This window comes from Triticum aestivum, chromosome 3B (genome assembly GCF_018294505.1).
Source record: "Triticum aestivum cultivar Chinese Spring chromosome 3B, IWGSC CS RefSeq v2.1, whole genome shotgun sequence".
Lineage (NCBI taxonomy): Eukaryota > Viridiplantae > Streptophyta > Magnoliopsida > Poales > Poaceae > Triticum > Triticum aestivum.
This window is the reverse complement of record NC_057801.1, coordinates 14,683,709-14,706,028: the sequence shown is the minus strand read 5'-3', so window position 1 is coordinate 14,706,028 and position 22,320 is coordinate 14,683,709. Positions and strand designations below refer to the sequence as shown.

General features: G+C 44.7%; 1 protein-coding gene across 1 annotated transcript; it reads left to right on the top strand.

The window, feature by feature from the left end:
* The first annotated feature begins 11,395 nt into the window (after positions 1–11,395).
* LOC123067149 (G-type lectin S-receptor-like serine/threonine-protein kinase At1g11300) lies at positions 11,396–15,902 on the top strand. Its single transcript, XM_044490070.1, has 7 exons — positions 11,396–12,762; positions 12,862–12,926; positions 14,457–14,650; positions 14,754–14,961; positions 15,033–15,270; positions 15,362–15,512; positions 15,594–15,902. Exons 1-7 carry the CDS (start codon positions 11,396–11,398, stop codon positions 15,900–15,902), a joined length of 2,532 nt encoding a protein of 843 aa, XP_044346005.1.
* The last annotated feature ends 6,418 nt before the right edge of the window (positions 15,903–22,320 follow it).

The window sequence follows — 22,320 nt, the reverse complement described above, 5'->3', positions numbered from 1 at the left end:
GCACCTTTAGTCGCGGTTGGCCTGGCCAACCGCGACTAAAGCTCCTCACGTGCACCAGCTGGCCACCGAGCGCCCTGGCCCAAGCCTTTGGTCGCGGTTCGTCTGCCGAACCGCGATTAAAGACTTCATTAGTCGCGGTTCCTACAGTTTCGCAACTAATGGGGCTGGACGGAAGCCTCTTTTTCTACCAGTGACAGGTTGGTGGCTCCAACCGGTACTAAAGGGCAACACATTTAGTACCGGTTGGAGCCACCAACCGGTACTAATGGTCGTGCGCTGCCACCCGCACTGCGCTATTTTTAGTCCCACTTCGCCGAGTGAAGGGAAGCCGCACTGGTTTATAAACCCAGCCGCGGCTACCTTTTCGAACTCCTCCATATAACAGTCTTCTGGGCCTAACTAGGACGTCCCCTCTATCAACATATTGGGCTCGATGTGGCTCATCAAGTGACACATGTGTCTATTTCGGAGTCCTCGGACAGTGCCTGCCACCGGCAGGTGAAGTTTCCGGCGGATGCTATGCACGAGGTCTCATGTGGGGACGGGCATGTGCTGCATGGTGCCTCTGGTGGAAGTCTCATGTCTGGCTTGTTGCTACTGGATCGATGGTGGTGCGACGGTGACGGGAGGCAGGCGGTATGGAACGTCTGTCTTCTGTTGTCTTCTCCAAAGGTACCCGGTTATCGAGGCATCAATAGTCGGATAAGGGATAATGATATGTATGGCTTCAAATATGACTTATGCACTCTCGTGGAAACACAAGATCTATTATCAGACTATGTCGATGTGCGTTTGCGTCGTGTCCTTACTAAAGGTGGTATACTGAAACTTGGCTTCGGGGATGAGAATCCAGAGTCCAACCTTGTGTTGAACTCGCCATCATCGGCACACGTGTGGTGATACCTGCAGCTTCCCAGGTATATACTTTCGGTGTCAAGTAAATAGTGCGTGCATGCATGGTATCCCTTGTTTGTCTGTCCTGAAAGGTTACTAAGAGCGGGCCAATCATTGATGGTCACGAATAGCAACGCCTTTAGGTCAAATTCCTCCTGTTTGTGCTCATCTCACGTACGTACACCGTTTCCATTCCACAACTGTAAAAGTTCTTCAACTAATGGCCTTAGGTACACATCAATGTCGTTGCCGGGTTGCTTAGGGCCTTGGATGAGAACTGGCATCATAATGAACTTCCGCTTCATGCACATCCAAGGAGGAAGGTTATACATACATAGAGTCACGGGCCAGGTGCTGTGATTGCTACTCTGCTCCCCGAAAGGATTAATGCCATCCGCGCTTAAAGCAAACCATACGTTCCTTGGGTCACGTGCAAACTCAGCCCAGTACTTTCTCTCGATTTTTCTCCACTGCGACCCGTTAGCGGGTGCTCTCAATTTCCCGTCTTTCTTACGGTCCTCACTGTGCCATCGCATCAACTTGGCATGCTCTCTGTTTCTGAGAAGACATTTCAACCATGGTATTATAGGAGCATACCACATCACCTTCGCAGGAACCCTCTTCCTGGGGGGGGGGGGGTTGCCATCAACATCACCAGGGTCATCTCGTCTGATCTTATACCGTAATGCACCGCATACCGGGCATGCGTTCAGATCCTTGTACGCACCGTGGTAGAGGATGCAGTCATTAGGGCATGCATGTATCTTCTGCACCTCCAATCCTAGAGGGCATACGACCTTCTTTGTTGCGTATGTACTATCGGGCAATTCGTTATCCTTTGGAAGCTTCTTCTTCAATATTTTCAGTAGCTTCTCAAATCCTTTGTCTGGCACATCATTCTCTTCCTTCCACTGCAGCAATTCCAGTACGGTACCGAGCTTTGTGTTGCCATCTTCGCAATTGGGGTACAACCCTTTTTTGTGATCCTCTAACATGCGATCGAATTTCAGCTTCTCCTTTTGACTTTCGCATTGCGTCCTTGCATCGACAATGACCCGGCGGAGATCATCATCATCGGGCACATCGTCTGGTTCCTCTTCATCTTCAGCAGCTTCGCCCGTTGCAGCATCATCGTGTACAGCGTCTGGTTCCTCTTGATGTTCAATAGCATCACCGTATTCAGGGGGCACATAGTTGTCATCGTACGCTTCTTCTTTGCCGTCTTCCATCATAACCCCTATTTCTCTGTGCCTCGTCCAAACATTATAATGTGGCATGAAACCCTTGTAAAGCAGGTGGGTGTGAAGGATTTTCCGGTCAGAGTAAGACTTCGTATTCCCACATATAGGGCATGGACAACACATAAAACCATTCTGCTTGTTTGCCTCAGCCACTTCGAGAAAATCATGCACGCCCTTAATGTACTCGTAGGTGTGTCTGTTACCGTACATCCATTGCCGGTTCATCTACGTGCATTATATATAATTAAGTGTGTCAAAACATCATTATATATTAGTTGCATGTTCTTGCTAGGATGGAATGCTCTTGTCTTGCACCGCTTTTTTGTGGCCCGAGATGTAAATGGTTCAAAGCCAAGTACAGTGTAGGGATGCAATGCCATTGGATCACTTAACCTAGAAAATATAAAAACATACATGCCCACAAAAAAATCAGAAAAATGAGGACCATCAACAATTCGAAGATAAATCACCCATAGACATTTTATTTACTCTAGAATTTTCTAAATCAGTAGATTTTTAATTATTCCATCTATTGACTTACACATAAAAACAAAAATCATGCACTCTAGAAACCTACATCAACTTTAGATATTTCTCCCACTCAATGACATAGATATACTTACAATTTAACTAAGTGGCACATTGGAAAAGGTGAAAGTATGCGAGTTTGCTCTTTTTGGCTTTTTCTTTGCTACTATGGAGGTGTTCTGTTTTGCTAGGAGCTTTTAAGGGGAACTGTCTAAACAATGAAACAATATATGCCACCTTTTGGACGTATAGTATATTCTATAAATTTACTGCTCGCATAATTTGCATGGTTAAAATTATATAACAGGAGTATTCTATCATAATATTTAGTGGCATTGTTAAAAAAACTAAATTGGTAAAGATCGTATTTCGAGATAATGAGTTGTGAATAAGTAAAAAAAATAGAATAAATAAATGAAAATCATTTACGCTATGTAATATGGTATTGTGTAAAATGCAGCCGGATTGGACATAAAGTGACATGCACAAATGTGAAAAATAATTTGCATTACGTAACCAGTTTGAGACGAGGGTTTTAGATTTCAGCCCCAAAAAAGTATTTTGGATGAAATGCGTCCATCTCGTTTAGGCCCAGTATATTTGTGTGCCGGCCCAAAAAAAAGAATGGATACTTAATATTTGAACTTGGATGTGTTTTGTTCTCGTTACTGCAAGATTTCCATTTTTGGCACAATTCCATTCAAAATTCGCTCAATTTTTGTTCAAGAATTCAAATTTTGAATGGTGCTTTTGGTCCGGTATTTTCCAAAAAAAAGCAAAGAAATTCGTATTTCGCCAATTTTGTTCAGGAGCGGTATATTTTGTAAAACGAAATCCGAAACTCTGTTTGAGACATAAAGGTGATAGGCAATCGAGATTTAATTAAGGTGAGAATAAGTTAAATATGAAAAATGTATGATTTTTCTTAATAACCAGGAAAATAAATAAATAAAATGTAACATTTTTACACATTGCAATTATAATTTTTATAGATTGTTATCATTCTCTTGAAAAAATAACGATAAAACAATTAACTCACTCAATTTTGAAAATCAGACGACTTACATATATTTTTTAAAGACAATACAGATGCAGACGTCCATACATACGCATATATGCTCATCCCTATGAACACACGCACGCACACCTACCCCTATAAGCACCTCTGAGTGACTGAGCTGACACATCATCTTGAGATTGATGCAGTCGCCACACACGCCTTCGTACTCGACGCGAACGTCTTCTCCCACTGAATGCACATTGCCGGAAGGATTGGAATAAATCCAAGAAAATGCGAGCACCAATGTAAGTCTTGGACTTTCACTCTGGTGTGCTGGGGATACAACTGTCCTCCTAACCATCCAATCACATATTGATTCACAACAACTTACATATAACTCAAGGGCGCGTTTGGTTGCTCGCATTGTATTTTGCCCCGTTGCATCTTGTCCCAGTTGGGTCTGCTTGAGCATACACAGGCAAAATCAATCATCTGCATGTTGATTGGTTGTCTGCATCTCCTCTCCCTTTATCATAAGAATGGCTCTACGCAATGTGTTTGTTGCTCGCATTGGTTGTGCCCATACTAGTGCATGTTGTTTGCTTGCATACGAGTATAGAGTTGTAGTCACTGTCAGTGTCAAAACTGGCGAATCTCAGGTAGAGGGTCCCGAGCTGTGGATCTTGGATCAATGGGGAACAAGGGACGAAGGACACGATGTTTACCCAGGTTCATGCCCTCTTTGGGAGGCAAAACCCTACGTCCTGCTTGATTATATTGAGGTGTATAGGATGATTACAGAGTCGACTTACCACGAGATCAGATGAACTAAAACACTAGGCTAGTAGGATGGTGGTTGTTCTTCTAGCCTCTACGGACTAAACCCTCTGGTTTATATAGACACCAGGGGAACTAGGGTTACATATGGTCGGTTACAACAAGAGGATAAACATGCACTAGTAGAAAACATGGCAACAATCCCGGTTCCAGATGGCCTTTAGTCCCGGTTCTGCAACCGGGACAAAACGATCGGGACTAGTGCCCATCACTTTTAGTCCTGGTTGGCTTACAAACTGGGACTAAAGAAGCTCCATGTGGCCGCTGTGGGGCACCCAGGAAGGAGGACTTTTAGTCCCAGTTGGTAACACCGATCGGGACTAAAAGGCAACCACGCGTCAGCAGCTGCGAGGCGTTGTGTTTTTTTTGGGAGGGGTTTAAGGGTTTTCATATTGTGTTTTCCCCTTTTATTTTTGTGTTTATCCTTAACTTCTTTTAAATTTAGGGTTTCATGTTTATTTAATGTTATCCATTCAACTCGATGCTAGCTACTACATATAGCAATGAAGGAACCATTACACAAGATAGTCATGCATGAACATATATATAGAGAGAAGTGACCTCTCTTTCTCCGTGCTTGGTCGAACAACAAGTCTTCGGGTATCTATCCGACGGTACTACATATATACAATATAACATCTCTTACGATCCCTGACATCATCTATCCAAATCATGCAATTCTGCATGGTATTCTCCGTCTTTAGGTAGGACGTGGTCAACAAAGAATCCCGCCAACTCCTCTTGAATTGCTCTTATGCGAACATGTGATAGGAGTTTGTCCCGATTTTCCCAGTTCTAATTTAAAGAAGGGGGTATATATGAATGAAACTCAACACAATTGATGGTAATAAATAAAATTGTGAATATTGTTTACGTACTTCAAATTATTTGTCAGATAAGCCCCGCTCAGAGGTCGAGTGGCGAATGAACTCGCAAACGTAGTATCCACATAAATTATTCCCAGATGCCTGCCACAAGCACTTTACGAGAATAGAGTTCAATAAAACTGATAAGCAAGCATGATAATGGTATTGATGAAACTAGAATCAATGAGAGATGCGCGGAACTAGCTAGTACTACTTACTTTGGGGTGTGTAAATCGAGCTCCTTCCTCTCTAGACCCGGAACCATTCCGGTGAATCTTTTCCAAACACTGTCCGGCAAAGAAAATGATTACTTGATATCAGGAAATGAACGAAAAGTTGCCAATATGGTTCGATAATAATTCAACTTACTTTTGGAGCATTTCACTCATGTCCGCACACGGCTTAGGCTCTATTCGTAACAGAACCGAGACTAATGCTCTGATCAGGCCAGGACCAAAGCCTTGTTTTCTACTAGTGTCTCCAAGCTGGCTAGGAACCTAATAGAGTGTAATCACACTGTGAGCACCTCCCTGTCCGTTCTCCGCCGATAGGTAGCTATAGAGCTCCGATTTGGAGGAGGTGCAAGAGGAGCAAGTGATTGAGGGCTCATGTGTGTTGGAAGAAATGCGAGGCTACACACGTGAACACGGTGCAGAGGAACGAGAGAGAGACGCGAAGACGAACACTCGAGCACCAGAGTTTTCCGAGGCGCAACAACTTGCCTCTTTTCTTGTCTTTTTCTCTTCTTATTCTTTCTCCCGTAACAGCCTGAGAGATTACAAGGATAACAGCCGGACGACTCTGGCCTAAACTAACTCCGCGATCCGCCTATATCGTGCCATCCCACGACGTGATCGTGGTCTAAACCCACACGCCGCAACGTGAACAATCACGCTTCTGGCTACAATTTCTAGGTACATGCAACGACTCAAAACACACACGTACGCAACCATCACGTGTATGATCCATGCAGACTAATTAACCTCTAATTAAATATGCATGCATGACATGAGCTCTTCACCTGTAACAAGATTAGAACTAATAATGTGGTCCTGGTGTCGAGAGATTTGGCAGTCGAACTACTATTAGAAAACAAGGCTTTGGCAGTCGAACCGAGACTAATGCTCTGATCAGGCCAGGACCAAAGCCTTGTTTTCTTGAGGAGATTGAGGTGGTGATAAAGAGTAGGTGAATTGGGGATCCCGGGGGAGGAAAATTGTATGGTGGGAGAAGTTGACTTAGGTGACGAGTGGGTCCCAGAAGTTTTGATTAGCGACACTACACTCTAGTTCCATAATGGGTCTACTTTTCCGCATCCGTAGGCCCACAAGTCACTACAAGCAGCAGAGTTCTTGCTTTGAGTTTTGTTTCATGACATTAGTTTCCGATGTATCAGTGGGTTCTGGATTCGGTTCCCGAGTTGTATATGTTGCTTCATTTTTGTTGAATGTGTGCATCTTGGATGCAAAGGTCAGAGTTCGAACTCTGTTGTGTGAGCGTTTCAACTGATATTTTCGCATAGAATCAATCTTTTGTTTAAAATGGGAATCAAGACTACTCTACGTTGCATGCCTGGTTTCTTGTAGTTTGAGCAGTGGCCTGCCACAATCTTTTTTACAGGCAAGCTACAGCCGTTGATGGCTGGGAGCTGCACCCGTTGTCAAGGGGAGCTAAGACAATGAACGGCGAAATTACAACCTCTTTTTTTCCAGCGAGCTGTAACCATGGATGGCAGGAGCTGCAACCGGTGTCCACAGGAGCTGCGACTATGGACAGCAAAGCTACCAAGAACAAAGCAACACGGGAAGATGTACCAGAACGGATGCACTGTGCAAGGTATAACAGCTAGTATACAAAATTTGGACAATCATCTGGTGCCTGACATTTCAATCACCTCAAGTTTAAATCACAATCATTTGCAAGGAGAAGGAACATAATTGAACATCTAAATTTTGGCTAAAACATTCTTTTGTGTAGCATAAGCGCCACACACGAAACATTTAACAGATCTCAACTCGACAGTTTGTACTTGCAGACATGAGTGCCTACTGGTGCCTAAGCTCCGTCCCTAGTCAACACCTCAGCAGTAGCTCATCATATAGTTGGATCCTCTAGGTCGGCAGTGGACAAGTTGTTGATTCGTGGATACGCTGTCATGGTAGTTTATTTGTTCCTTCGTGCCGTTTTTTTTCGTTGGTTCAACGCAAAAAGCCCGACTCGCAAAATAACCGCCAAAATGCGGATCGGCACAGAAAATCCCGCCCGAACAGATCCCGTAAATGACTCCAACCTACAAATTTTTTTATGGGGCGCGGTAAAAAAGTCCTTCCGATCTGCAAAAACACAGATTTCGCCTCGGCTTCTACGGTGTCATGCATCGCGAGAAATCAGTTGGCGGGAGTCCAACTGCCATCGGAGCTTTCAGGCTCGCTCGAGGCCACCGCCCCGTCCGTCCCTGGCCGCCGCCCCATCCGTCCCCGGCCACCGCGCTGCTCATCTCGGCCGCCTCCCTTCCACCCAGGCCACCACGCTCACCCGCCGGCCGTCCGATAGCCTGCCGGCCCTCCGTCCCGGCCGCCGCGCTCGCCCGTGTCTCCGCGGCTCTCGAACGGAGCTAGCCAGCTAGCTAGCTCAATCGATTCGAACGGAGCTAGCTAGCTAGCAGCTCAATCGATTCGAAGAGCTAGCTAGCTAGCTCGATGCGCCCTCCGTTCGATCCGGCCTCTGCTCGCGCCGCTCCGGCAGCCTTGGCCTCCGCCCGCGCCGTGCTCGCCCTGGCCTTCGCCCGCGCTGCTCTCGCCTTGGCCGCCCTGGCCTCCACCCATGCTGCGCTCGCCTCGCGTTTTCCTCGTCCGCCTGTCCACCGGATTGACGCGAGGAAGAGGACGACTAAAAAAGAGAGCTAGATGTGGGTCTGTTCGGTATATTCAAAGAATATTCTTTTTTATGGGTTGATTATACGGGGTCTGAGTCTATCCTCGCCCGCGCCAGTCCGCATATACACTTTTCCGCGAACTGCAAAAGACTTATGCGGGTCGGGATTTTGCGGGGTCTGCTAGAAATGCTCTAACACACACACGTTATCCACCAAACTAATTCTACAATGGGGCCCATCCCCCTACCTAACCACATGCCTCCAACTAATTGATCCAGTAATATCCATAAAAAAATGCCCATACGTATAGCGTTACTCATGCTTTATTAAGAGTCTCAAAGGTCCCTCCCCTTGCTCCAGCGAGCAACAGGAGGGAAAACCTAGCCGCCGTCAGGGCACCTCCCCTTCTCCGCCCTCCTCCTTCCTCGCTGTCACCAGAGGGCGCGACCGGGCGAAGCCTGACCGGCACCGGCAGCGGAGGGGATCCATCTTCCTCTCGCATGGTGGACTCGACATGGGCCGGGGTTGCTGGCTGGACTGTGGCGCTGGCGGTGTTCGCCGGAGCAAGTCTGCGACGGTGGCGTCGTTAGTGCCCATCAGGTGGCGTGCGGTGCTGTCTGCTCGACGGATCAACGACAGCCAGATTTGACTCGCTGGCGATGCGGGCTGCGACCGACGCGGCTACATCGTGGCTGGGGTGAAGATGGCGATCTCCCCACCCGAGGTGGCATGCTGGTGATGCGACGGTTTTGGCCGGGGCGGCAGATCTGGTGGTGGCCTTGTCGTCATAGTGATGGGAGGTCAAGCATAGCTGGCCATGGGGCGGCACACGAGGGATACAGGACCTAGTGCCCAGATCTATCGGTCGAGGCGGCGTTGCCATTGTATGGGCAACGACAACGGCTAGCTGGCGATGGGTGATCCCTGTAGCGCCTGGAATAGGGGTGACAACCCCTCTCCATCGACGGCGGCGTACTCCGTGGTTGTGTGGGCGACTCGGAGTTTTGATCTTGAGGTGGTGACGACATTTCTGAGGCTAGTGGCGGTACGGGACGTCCCCTCTATCAACATATCAGGCTCAATGCGGCTCAGCAAGTGACACATGTGTCTATTTCGGAGACCTCGGGCAGTGCCTGCCACCGGCAGGTGAAGTTTTGGGCGGATGCTATGCACGACGTCTCATGCGGGGACGGGCATGTGCTGCATGGTGGCTCTGGTGGAGGTTTCATGTCTGGCTTCTTGCTGCTGGATCGAAGGTGGTGCAACAGTGACGGGTGGCAGGCGGTATGGAACGTCTGTCTTCTGGTGTCTTCTCCAGAGGTACCCGGTTATCGAGGCATCGACTGTCGGATAAGGGATGATGATACATATGGCTTCAAAAATGACTTATGCACTCTGGTGGAAACACAAGATCTACGATCAGACTATGTCGATGCGCGTATGCGTCATGTCCTTGCTAAAGGTGGTATACTGAAACTTGGCTTCGGGGATGAGAATCCAGAGTTCAACCTTGTGTTGAACTCGCCACCATTAGCACAAGTGTGGTGATACCTTCTTGAAGGCGTAGTCTAGGAGTTGTTTATTTTCCATATTGATGGCATCTTCTAACATAGGGTTAGTGGTTATTTAGTGGAGTTACTGTCGCGAAGCATATGGCCTCAGATTTTTTTCTTTGCGCTTTGTTTCCGGGTCGATGTTATTCACTGCTGGATTTTACATTTTTATGGCTGCATGCATCGTCCTTATGTAGAGGCTAGGGATTATCCTCCTTTTGAAAGAACAAGAGTCTAGAAAAACTTGAGCATTATTATCAAAATATTGTTTCTTGCCACAAACATCCGCAAAAAATATGTGTGCATTTAGTTATTTCCTAGTTTGCACCATGCCCGAAAGCTTGCAAATTATCAACCCCCGAAAAGAAAAATCAAGATTTATGATTTTATTTTTCTGGGGGTGTGGAAGATCATTTTATAAAAGGTTTGGGTGGAGGGTTTTTATGCAGTAATGTGTTGACTTGGGAATGGTACCAAGTCGTTGAAATATAAAATGCTAACTCCAATCACTGAAGGTTGAACTGGTCATTGATCTACGTGAAGGTTGGAACGGGTCACTGATTTGTCCAATAAATTAAAAATCAGTCAAACTAAAATCGAGTTAATGAGTATTTATTATTCTCCAAACCCTTCAATTCAGAACTCGCATGTGTTAAAGGAGATGAGTTAAATGAGGAGAGAGGGGACTAATCCATATTTTAGTAGGGTTTCCATGACTACAATTTTTTAGTCTCAAGACTAGTTTGTCTCTCTTTAGTCAGGGGTGATTGAAACTTTAGCCTCTAAAAGAGACTAGTTTTAGTCAGACTAAAAATAGTCCCTTGGATCCAAGCATGCCCATGTCCTACCTAAAGACGAAGAATACTTATGTGGCAGACAATTAATGAAGAGATACCGTAACATAATAAATTTGATGTTACTATGTATCATGCATGGCAATAAATGAGACCACCTATGACACTACTCCCTCCGTCCGGGTTTATTGGGCCTGCTAGCCAAAACTCGAGTACCAAGGGAAAATATTATTGGCAAGCATCCATGATTTCTGAGCATAACTGCATCCAATTAGATTAGTCTGCAGTTATTTCCAAGCGTCATGGCAGCTGGTTGTTGGTTTTGCTTTTGCATGCAACGAATCAGCGCACCTCCACAGGCGGTAGTTATTGCGTACAGCTGGTTCTATGCGTGCATGCATCGACTCACAAAAAACTGCAGCCAATCGCCGCGCGTTCAGTAGAGGGGATCGAGGAAAGTGAACACGCACATCGATCGGGGCCTTACAAAAACAGTCCGTGGCTGGTTTGCTAAGAGGCCTAATAAACCCGGACGGAGGGAGTAATTTATAATACTATGCACTATAGAGGTAATAATATAGACTATGTTACTAGTTTAAATTACTCCCCGCTACGACCAGCCTGAAGGTTTGAACGGAGCACTGATCTACGTGAAGGTTGGAACGGGTCACCGATTTGTCCAATAAATTAAAAATCAATCCCATGTACTTGCATTTAAGAGCACGTTACCATCAATGACAAAGTAAGTACGACTGTAGAGGTCGTCGATTACGTAGTACATTGGATCCTTAGCGGAACTCGCAGCTCATGGCGGGTTGGCTGGCTTTTACCTGCTGCGCCGGGGCCCTGATTCTTCTGTTCTTGCCGTCTCTAGCGTCGGAGGACCGGCTTGTCTCCGGCAAGCCGCTCTACCCCGGCGCCACCGTCATCTCCGATGGTGGTGCCTTTGCCTTGGGCTTCTTCGCCCCTTCCAACTCCACTCCGGGCAAGCTGTACCTCGGCATATGGTACAACGACATCCCCGAGCTCACCGTTGTGTGGGTTGCCAATCGAAAAAAACCCGTCACCGACAACACCTTCTCTCCACCGACGGTCTCCCTCTCCAACTCGTCGAATCTCGTCCTCTCTGATGGCGGTGGCCGTGTCATTTGGACGACGGACGCCGTGGCTTCAACGTCGAGCTCATCATCTCCCTCGATGGCGGTGCTCGATAACACGGGCAACCTCGTCGTCCGGTCGCCAAACGGCAGCATGCTGTGGCAGAGCTTCGACCACTACACCGACACGGTCCTTCCCGGCATGAAGCTCCGGTTCAAGTACGGCGCGCAGGGTGGCGGGCAGCATCTGGTGTCCTGGAAGGGCCCCGGCGACCCCTCTCCGGGGCGCTTCTCTTACGGTGCTGACCCGGCCACACACCTTCAGATATTCGTGTGGGACGGGGATCGCCCAGTAGTCCGCAGCAGCCCGTGGACGGGGTACCTGGTGGTGAGCGAGCGGCAGTACCAACAGGATAACAATGGAGCAGCCGTGGTCGTCTACCTGTCCGTCGTCGACGACGGCGAAGAGATCTGCATGACCTACACCGTTGCTGCTGACGCGCCCCGCATCAGGTACGTGGTGACACATTCCGGCGAATACCAACTCCGTAGCTGGAGCAACAAGTCGTCGGTGTGGCTAGTCCTCTCAAGGTGGCCATCCCAGGAATGCAAGCGGTACGGCTACTGTGGCCCGTATGGCTACTGCGACGACTTAGCGCGGACGTGCAAATGCCTTCACGGCTTCGAGCCGGCGAACACGGAGGAGTGGGACAAAGGTAGGTTCTCAGCAGGGTGCCGGCGGAAGGATCTGCTGGACTGTAGGGACGACGGCTTTTTGGCCTTGCCGGGAATGAAGTCACCCGATGGGTTCACTCGGGTGGGCAGGGACATGAGCACGTCGGAGGAGTGCGCGGCAGAGTGCAGACGCAATTGTTCATGCGTGGCATACGCGTACGCCAACCTGAGCAGCGGACGACGGTCCGGTGGAAACGTTTCACGGTGCTTGGTGTGGTCGGGGGATTTGGTTGACACCGCCAAGATAGGCGAAGGGCTCGACTCCGACACACTATATCTCCGCCTTGCAGGCTTCAATGGAGAGCTTGTTGGTATCAAATCTCCGTCTTTTCTACTGATTTTGTCGTCACTAACATACCTTCATGATTTCATGGGTCATTTCCCTTTTCTTATAGTATGCATGTTTTCGATAGGTGAAAGAACATGGAGCATTGCATGGAGAATACCAGTTTTAGGAACTGGTGTTGTGGCACTCTCCATTTTCCTGGCATGGCTAAAATTTAAAGGTACATGTCGTGTATTTTCTAATGAGAAAGTCCATTTGACTACCTTGAACCATGCATGTACGTTCGTCTACTACTTCACTGTAACGTTGGACTATAAAATCTTTTAAACTCAACCAGTCACCGAATTTGGGAGGAGGACAATAGGGGGAAAATGCAGGGATGGTCCTGAGATTTCAGGGTCCCGGGGCAAGACAATGCAGAAGGGCCCTAAGGCCATAATTTTTTTCCTATTTTAATATAAGTGCAAATAAATACAATACTACTTAGTACACTATATTTTTTGTTGCTCTGTCAGCTAGACTATCCAAAAAAATCGAGAGCATAAACATATATAGTGAAAGTTGGCAGCTCTTGTCAATCAACACTTTTTTTCCTGTTATGTGAATAGTAACACTTTCGGACTACTAAAATATCATCAAATATTTTTTTACTAGGTTGTTCTTCAACGGTAACTAAAGCTAATTCCTCGGAATTCCTAGCGGTAGAAGTACTTGTATATGTTTAAGAAAATGTCAATATCTGCTTTGAGGAACTCAATCAATTCATATTCATGTTTTCCTTTTTTGCCCTATTATCATATACTTCCTCTGTCCCACAATATAAGACGTTATATTATGGGATGGAGGGAGTAGATACTAGCTATGAATTCTAAATGAACAACAAATCTTACTAATTAACACACAAAAATACGATACAAGTAATTAAGAACATTGCTAGTTAAATAAAAATGTTAAGAAAGGCCTAGAACGAGGTACCTGGATGGCTTGAAATTAGAAATTGCAAGATTTTGCCGCTGCTTACATGCCATGAAAATAAATTGGAGTTCATCTTTTCTAATCCGAATCAACACAAGAAATCGGAGTGTGAGGAGGACATACATACGAGGATGAACTCCTGCAAACAAATGAACGATCTGACAAAACTATTGAAAGAGGGGATTTGCGTTGAAGATAAGATTGATTGGAATCTCGAAAATCACATTAGCTGCTTCCACTAATCGCGCCCAGCAACCGAAAACTGGAATACGCTGGCGGGGTGCCTTGGCATGGTTGATTCGTTCCCAAATTGAGGGAGAGGAGTAGTAGGTGAGAAGTCTGCAGCGTGCAGCAAGCCAAGAATTAATCAATCTGTTATGGTTCCTTTTTATTTTTCTCTAAAATCTATCGGTTGACCTACTATATGGGCTAAACATCACACACGTACAGGAACAAAGAACAAAGCCATCGGGGGGCCCTTCATAATCAGGGGACCGGGGCGGCCAAACCTCCCCCCTCCCCTCAGGCTGGCCCTGAGAAAATGTAACAGCATCTACTCCCTCCGTTCGGAATTACTTGTCTTGGAAATGTATGTTAGGCCATCACCATTTTTTCAGGTCTACCGTCTTCCACCACATAGACATGTAACACATCGTGGGATATTTTACTCCGTTTTTAAACTTACTGGAGAGGGACAAAAATAGTTCTAGCCATATATTTTAATGTCGATGATGTACTCACTAGACGAGAAATAATTATAATATTGTGCATGCAGGCAAGATTAGGAAATGGAGAAATAACAAGAAGACTACATTGGATGGTCTGAGTACCTCTTATGAACATGGGGAAGGACACCCTGCCCATCATCATGACTTTCCTTTTGTAAGATTTGAGGAGATTGCTCTAGCAACGAACAATTTCTCGGAGACATGTATGATTGGACATGGAGGATTTGGCAAGGTCTATAAGGTAACTTGATCATTTATTAAATTCCTACTGTTTGTAAATAAGTAGAGTTGAATTGTTTGTATGACATTGAATCTAGGTTACCCTTTAATTAAAAATTCTTCAGGGTATGTTAGGTGGCCAAGAAGTTGCTGTCAAGAGGCTAAGTAGTGATTCTCAACAAGGAACAAATGAATTCAGAAATGAAGTAATTCTAATTGCCAAATTACAACATAGAAACTTGGTTCGACTTCTTGGATGTTGTGGAGAAGGAGATGAGAAGTTATTGATTTATGAGTATCTACCCAACAAAAGCTTAGATGCTACCCTTTTTGGTACATAGTAAGGCCTCATGATTTCGTAAAACACCTAAAAATAAATATGCTTACATTTTCTTAATGTACAGATGATTCAAGAAGATCATTGTTGGATTGGACAACGCGATTTAATATAATCAAAGGGGTTGCGAGAGGACTTCTGTATCTCCACCAAGATTCAAGACTGACTATAATTCATAGGGATCTCAAAGCCGGAAATGTTTTGTTAGATGGAGAAATGAAACCCAAGATTGCAGATTTCGGTATGGCAAGGATCTTCTGCGATGACCAACAAAATGCAAACACTCAACGTGTCGTGGGAACATAGTAAGTAACCCTTTAAGCTTATATATCTTGTAAACTTGCATATAAGTTCATACCTCGTTCACTAATTCTTGCGATTGCAATGGTCAAGAAGTGGCTACATGGCTCCTGAGTATGCAATGGAAGGCATTTTCTCTACTAAGTCTGACGTCTACAGCTTTGGCGTGTTAGTACTTGAGGTTGTAACCGGTATAAAGAGAAGCTCGAATAGTAACATCATGGGCTTCCCTAGTCTCACAGTCTACGTGAGTACACACTAGACTTTTAAAATTTAGCAATGGATCGAGATTTTGAACAGTTTTTCATATACTTTTCATTTGTTTCAGTCATGGAATATGTGGAAGGAAGGGAAGACAGAGGAATTGGTGGACTCGTCTATCATGAATACTCATTCTTTGGATGAAGTTTTGCTTTGCGTCCATGTAGCTCTCTTGTGTGTTCAGGAGAACCCAGATGACAGGCCATGCATATCATCAATAGTGTTCGTCCTAGAGAACGGAAGCTCCACACTTCCAACCCCCAATCGCCCTGCCTACTTTACGCGACAGAGCGTACCAATGGAGCAAATCATAGGTGATAATGATATACAGAACTCTGGGAACAGCTTTACTGTCACTGAGATTCATGGGAGGTGAAATTACTATATTGAGACACGTCAAACCAAATTTCCACATAACGATAGTTGTCATCCATTGTATGAAGTCACTATATCTTGCTTTGTTTTATCTAATCTCTTTTGGTTTGCCTTATTGACTTGGAATGAAACCAAATACTAACATAACTATCACTTTTTTTACTGAGAACATAACTAGCAATAATAGAAAATATAAGGGATTTGTGTGCATGACTCGTTTACTGCTCATAACCATGTTCACAAACCTTGACCAAATCCTGAAAAATTTGTCTGTCCATAATCATTGCAGTATACAAAGTTATTCTTGAGAGTTGCTAATCATTAGCACCGTGCATAACTCGTTTAGTGCTTTCTTTCTCTACCCGGTGTGAGTGGGTGCCCTCGTAAATCTGTGTTTTCTATTTATTCGGTTTATATGGTTCGGTTTGTGCATTATTGATAATGGTAAATATGGTAAGAAATTAAAATATGGTTTGGTGGTATATACCAAATTATTTCCGTATGATTTCGGTATATACCACCATAATCAAAGTTGATGCGAATTTAAAAATGGCAAAAGAATACCTTTTTAATACAAAACACATACTTTATGACTAAAAACACATACATTTTTTATACAAACACTATATAACTATATATCTGCTAATTACTAAGCTTCCTAGGAATGATGGGCTCTAGAGGATCGAGACTTTGAAGGGTTCTTACTGGGGCCATTTGTAAGAGTGAGTTCACTACCTGAGTGGATATGGATCTCTTAGCAGATAATCATGGCGTCTGTATGGGGTTCATGTGAACACCACCGGTGGGCACCAACACTGCGACATCTAACGACATCACAACAACAAATGAACATGTCACTCCACCACAAACACCATATAGCTAGTGTCCACAAACACCATATCGACAAAAGAAACAACACAATCATAATCAACAAGACAACCATAATTGAATGAGAGTTTGAAAAGGAGGAGATAACTTCTATCAAACACTTTGTGGCCCAAGAGGACTGGATTGACAACTTTCACTTACCCCTCTCAGTGCAAGCACATGATCAATTCTAAAAATTGTCTGAACCTGTAAGTGCATCTAGTGCCCCTTAGTGATTTTGGTGTATTGAAGACTTATAGGTTAAGGGACTGATGCGTTTGTGAGTGTACACAGGTCTATAAGTCTATGAGGAGTTTGATATTTATAGAGATAGTCGACCCCTAAAAAATGAAGTTCTTCAACTGAAGACTTTGGATTTCTGAAGACTTTCTGAAGACTTTGAAAGTGAAGAAATTGGTGTGACCTTGAAGACTTGGCAATCATTCGAGGAACATTAAGCATGAAGAATTTTGTTTTTATAGTTTCATTTTATCTTTCTTGAGTCATAGGAATCACCGTACTATTAAAGGGGGTCGAGGAAATACTAAGGAAAAATTTCCATGTGATGCTCAACTCAAAATCCTACACCTACCAATCCCTTCGAGTGAAGCCATTGGAAATCTCGCACAGTTCAGTCATATTCTTCAGTGACAGAGACGAAGTTCTTCTGGTCTCTGAGGAATTTGTTCTGACTGAGGAGTTAGGAATTCGCCAGTGCGGATTGCCTACAAAGTGAGGAACATGATAGCCCTGAGGTATTTGAGAGTCAAATATTCCGACCGTTGCTGTGCTATGCGCCGGCTGTCCCAAAATATCTATCCACCTAACGGTCATATCAGACAAGGGCATTTATGTCTTATCATGTCGGGCTGCTCCCTAGGCTATAAATAGCCGCCCCCTTCAACCACTATCTGGTTGGCTGCTCCGAGAGAAACTGACACTTTTCAATTGAGAGCAACCCATCCTCCGAGGACTTTGAGCGAAAATCATCAAGTGAGGAAAACCCAAACCCCAAACCTACAAAACCCCAAGTGATTGAGCATCACTAAAGAGATTGATCCTGCGTGGATTCGACGCTTGTTTCCTTTGAAGACTGTGCTTCTTCCAGACGGTTAGGCGTCAAGGTGTAGAGCATCGAAGAGGAATTATGGATCGCCGAGTGACCGAGTTTGTGAAGGTCCGGAAGTCACCTGAATACTTACCATGAGTGATTGGGCGAGGTCTGTGTGACCTTAGCTCAAGGAGAATATGGTGTGGACTGTGTGTCCTCGAGTTTAAATACTCAGCCGCTCCAACCAGATGTACAACTGAGACAGCAGTTGGAACTGGTCTACCAAATCATTGTCTTCACCGAGCTTACTGGTTCTATTTCCTTAACTCTTTAATTTCCTCATCTCTGTTGTTGCGTGCTTGTTCATATCTGTTTGAAGACTTTGACTGAAGACTTTCTCAATTTCCTCAGTTCAATTTCTTCAGTCTGTCCGTGTTCATCTTGAGTTATCCTGTGTTTACGCTTTCTGTACTATGTGCTTGTCTTCATTTCATCATGTTGACTATGCGTGTGTTCTGCTATGTTTACTTTTGAGTACTCATTCTGCTGCAAGTAGTTCTTCATTTAGGAATTTCCTCCCCAGCAAATTCTTCAGTGAAGAATTCATAAAAATCGCCTATTCACCCCCCTCTAGTCGATATAACGCACTTTCAATTGGTATCAGAGCAAGGAACTCCCTTGTTCTGTGTTATTTTGGTTTAACCGCCTGGAGTTTCAGTTATGTCGACCGCAGGTATGATCAAGGTCTCTGCTGGGTGTCCTACCTTCGATGGAACGGACTACCCCTTCTAGAAGAATAAGATGCGAATGCATCTCGAGGCAATTGATAACGATCTCTGGTATGTTGTGGAAAATGGTGTTCCCTCAGTCACACCTTCCCTGAATGCTGCTGATGTGAAAAGATTCAAGCAAGTCGGTTCTCAAGCGAAGAATATCATATGTGGCCATCTGAGCAAAGGGCAATATGGTAGAGTGAGTGTTTTGGAAACTGCTAAACTTATCTGGGATAGGCTCTCCAAAGTAAATGAAGGAGTCTCAACTCAACGTGACTCACGTGTCGATGTTCTTCGCAATCTCTTCAACCACTTCAAAAGACTCGACAATGGAAATGTTCAGCAAACCTTCGATCGTCTCACTGATATCTCAAATGAGCTTCAAGCGCTTGGCTCCACTGATATTACCGACCATGAGGTGGTGAAGAAATTGCTGAGATCGCTCGATTCTTCATTTGACACTCTGGCACTGATGATTCAAGAGCGTGCTGATTACAAGTCACTTGATCCTGCTGATATCCTCGAAAGGCTAAACACTCATGAGTTCCAGCTTGCTGAGAAGAGAGATCTCTATTGTTCGAGCTATGGCAAACCACGTGCTCTGAAGGCCAAGGTAGTCTCTGAGTCTTAAGAAGAGGGCTCTACTAGCAGCCTTGGTGATCCTGAAGTACTGATCCAGGAACTAGCACTGCTCATGAAGAAATTTCAGAAGTTCGCAAGACGTGGCCGCTTTGGAAAATCCTCAAGGAGCAACGATTCCTCATCTAGTGACTATAAGAAGAGGCTATGTCACAAATGCAAGAAACATGGTCACTACATTCAAGATTGTCCTCAGTGGTACAAGGAATTGAAGAAGAAGAAATATAAGGATTACAGTTCTGATGATGCCAAGAAGAAGAAGAAATCTTCAAAGTCTTCATTGTCAAAATCCTCGAAGTCTTCATCTCACACGAAGAGCAGCTCCAAGAAAGCTCGGGCATTCATTGGCAAGGAAATGGATTCTGAGGCTGAACATGAGGAACACGAGGAAGAGGAGGCATCAGAGGAGTTCGAGTCTGGTGTGGTAAGCCTGGCTCTTGGTACCGCGTTCATCAGCAAGTCTATCTTCAACTCTGAAGAAAATGGCAACACCAACAATGCTGATGAAGGCAATGATGACTACGCTCCCACCTATTGCTTCATGGCAAAGGGTGCCAAGGTAACTAAATACCCCTCCTCTGAATCTAGTGAGGATGAATCTGATGAAAATCTTAAGCCTAGCTACTCTAAACTTGCTAAGATTGCTGTGAAACAACAAAAGGCTATTGAAAAGCTTCAAAACATGCTAGACAAAAGTGATGATATGTTGGGTGAAGAAATGGATCGCACTAAAAACTTAACTGAAAATCTTCAGAGACTTCAATCTAAGTTTGACAATCTTCATAGTCATCATAACACTCTCTTATCTGATCACGAGAAGCTTTCTTATGAATTTCTTCAAAGAAAGCAAGATCTTGAGAAGCTAAGAGTGAATTATGAAGATCTTCAGAAGGAGTGTGATTCATTACTAGCTCAACAAATCAGCGCTACTCAGGAAGAATTTGATCCTCCATGTCTGAAGTGCATTGAACGTGAATCTGCTAATTCTTCACCTGAATATTCAAATGCTTCTAATGTTACAAACTCTTCACCTGTCTCTGCTATCACTAATTCCTCATCTGAGGACATTGCTAGTATCACTGATGATGCAGGGCTGAAGGAATTGTACATGAAAGGCATGTATAAAAGCCTCAAAGGGCATCAGACTCTTTGTGCTTAAAAAGCAGATCCTTAACAGGAACCCTAGGAAGAGGGTATTGCCTTTGGGAGGAAACTCAATGCTGATGGAACTTATTGGAAGCCTGATGTAAGTGTAATGTTTACACGGTTTTTAGAATCTAAATGCTTGTTTTGATTAGGAATCTAGTTGTTTGGCGGATGTGCTCTCGGGCGGTGATGAACATCGGTCTGTCATAGTTGTTTTGCACGTACTGGATGTTCTAGGATCTGTAACAGGATGAAAATTGGGTTTCGGTACGAGTTTACTTCATGATTTGTTGTTTTTTCGAACGAATTCGATTTGGTGTTCCGCCACATATGTTCTTCGTCTGCGGGTTTGGTTTCGGCCGGTTTTTTAGATTTGTAGGTTTTCTGTTTAAATTGGGTGTGGATTTTGCGTGCATTAGTGAGACAGAATGCAGTCCATGTTGTTAATTTGATTATTCGGGATCATACAAATCGAAATCCGGCGATTGGATCTTCTGCCTCTCGCCGTGGTTTTTTGTTCGAGCGACAATATGACGGGGATCATTTTCTTATTTATCTGGAGCATGATGACGTTCGAAATGGCGGTTGAATCCTTCCCGTTTTGTTAATTCAATTTGGCTGGCTCATTCATTCCTAATTTGCGGATTGCACTTTCCGCCTCCCGTCGTGGTTCGTTGTGTTGAGCACACTGATTTGATGGCTGATCTTTTTTTGGATGTTTTTATCTGGAGTAGGAAGACGTTCGAAATGGCCGTTGACGTGTCATAATTGACCCAAGCAATTAAATCTGGGAACCAAATTTAATCGGGGTTGTGGTTTCAATCAATTTTCGTTCTGTTTGTACAAGCTTGACTGCTAGAACTTCCGCACCTGAACTTTTGTGCTCTAAGTAGATGCTGGACTTCAGTCGATGTTTGTTGTTTGCGATAATCACCATCTTCAGTAGATGCTGGACTTCTTTCTAATTAATGGTTAAACTTCTAGTTTTCCACATTGCATTCCATATTTTGCAAGGCGAAGGTGCATGGTGCTATATATTTTCTTTTTTTTGTTTTTTTATAATTTTAGTTCCTGAGAGGTTATTTTTAAAGTTTGTCTCGTGGGCAATCATTCGATTAGTCCAAGTATGCATGCACTTTTTTCCAGATCATCTAAGGGTCGTTATAAAAGCTGGACTTATGTACTGTTCATACCTGAACTTCTGTTTTTCGTTCTTTGCAATGTAATGGAAGCAAGTCCCTCTGTAATTCTTTCTGTTTTTATGTTATTTTTCATACTATTGCATTGCTTTGGATTTTTTTGATAGTCCCATGAGCAATCATGTAATTTTCCTACGGATATGCGTATATTTCTTATTTTTTTCTAGTATGTTTTCGTACTTATAGTAGTTGTTGGTCTTTAGTGAATAACTATCCTGAACTTCTGTATGCTAATCATTTATATAATATTAATTTTGAGGTTTTGACAAAACCCCGAACTTGTCTATCTTTTCTTTTTGAACTTCTTTTAAAATATAATTATGTTTGTTATTTCAGGATTTAAATAGTTGTAGACATTGAAATAGGCATTGGGCCTATTGACAAATGCGGTAGCGCGAGGCCGAGCAGGGGGGAGGGGGGTCGGGACCCCCTCCCCTCCCCCTGCGACGCCGAGACAGGAACGAGCCGGAGCAGGCGACGACGCGGCGTGCCGCGTCGTCACATGCGGAGGCGAGTCCGTCACATCCATGCCCCAGTATCTATCTTACGGTTTTTAGGGTTTAGGGTGCATGCGGTGGGGGGTGGAAACAGAATAACCGCATTGCGTCCTGTCAAATCCTAGCGCGCAGCAATGTGGTAGCGCGAGGCCGAGCAGGGGGGGAGGAGGGTCGGAACCACCCCTCCCCCTGCGAGGCCGAGACAGGAACGAGCCGGAGCAGGCGACGACGCGGCGTGCCACGTCGT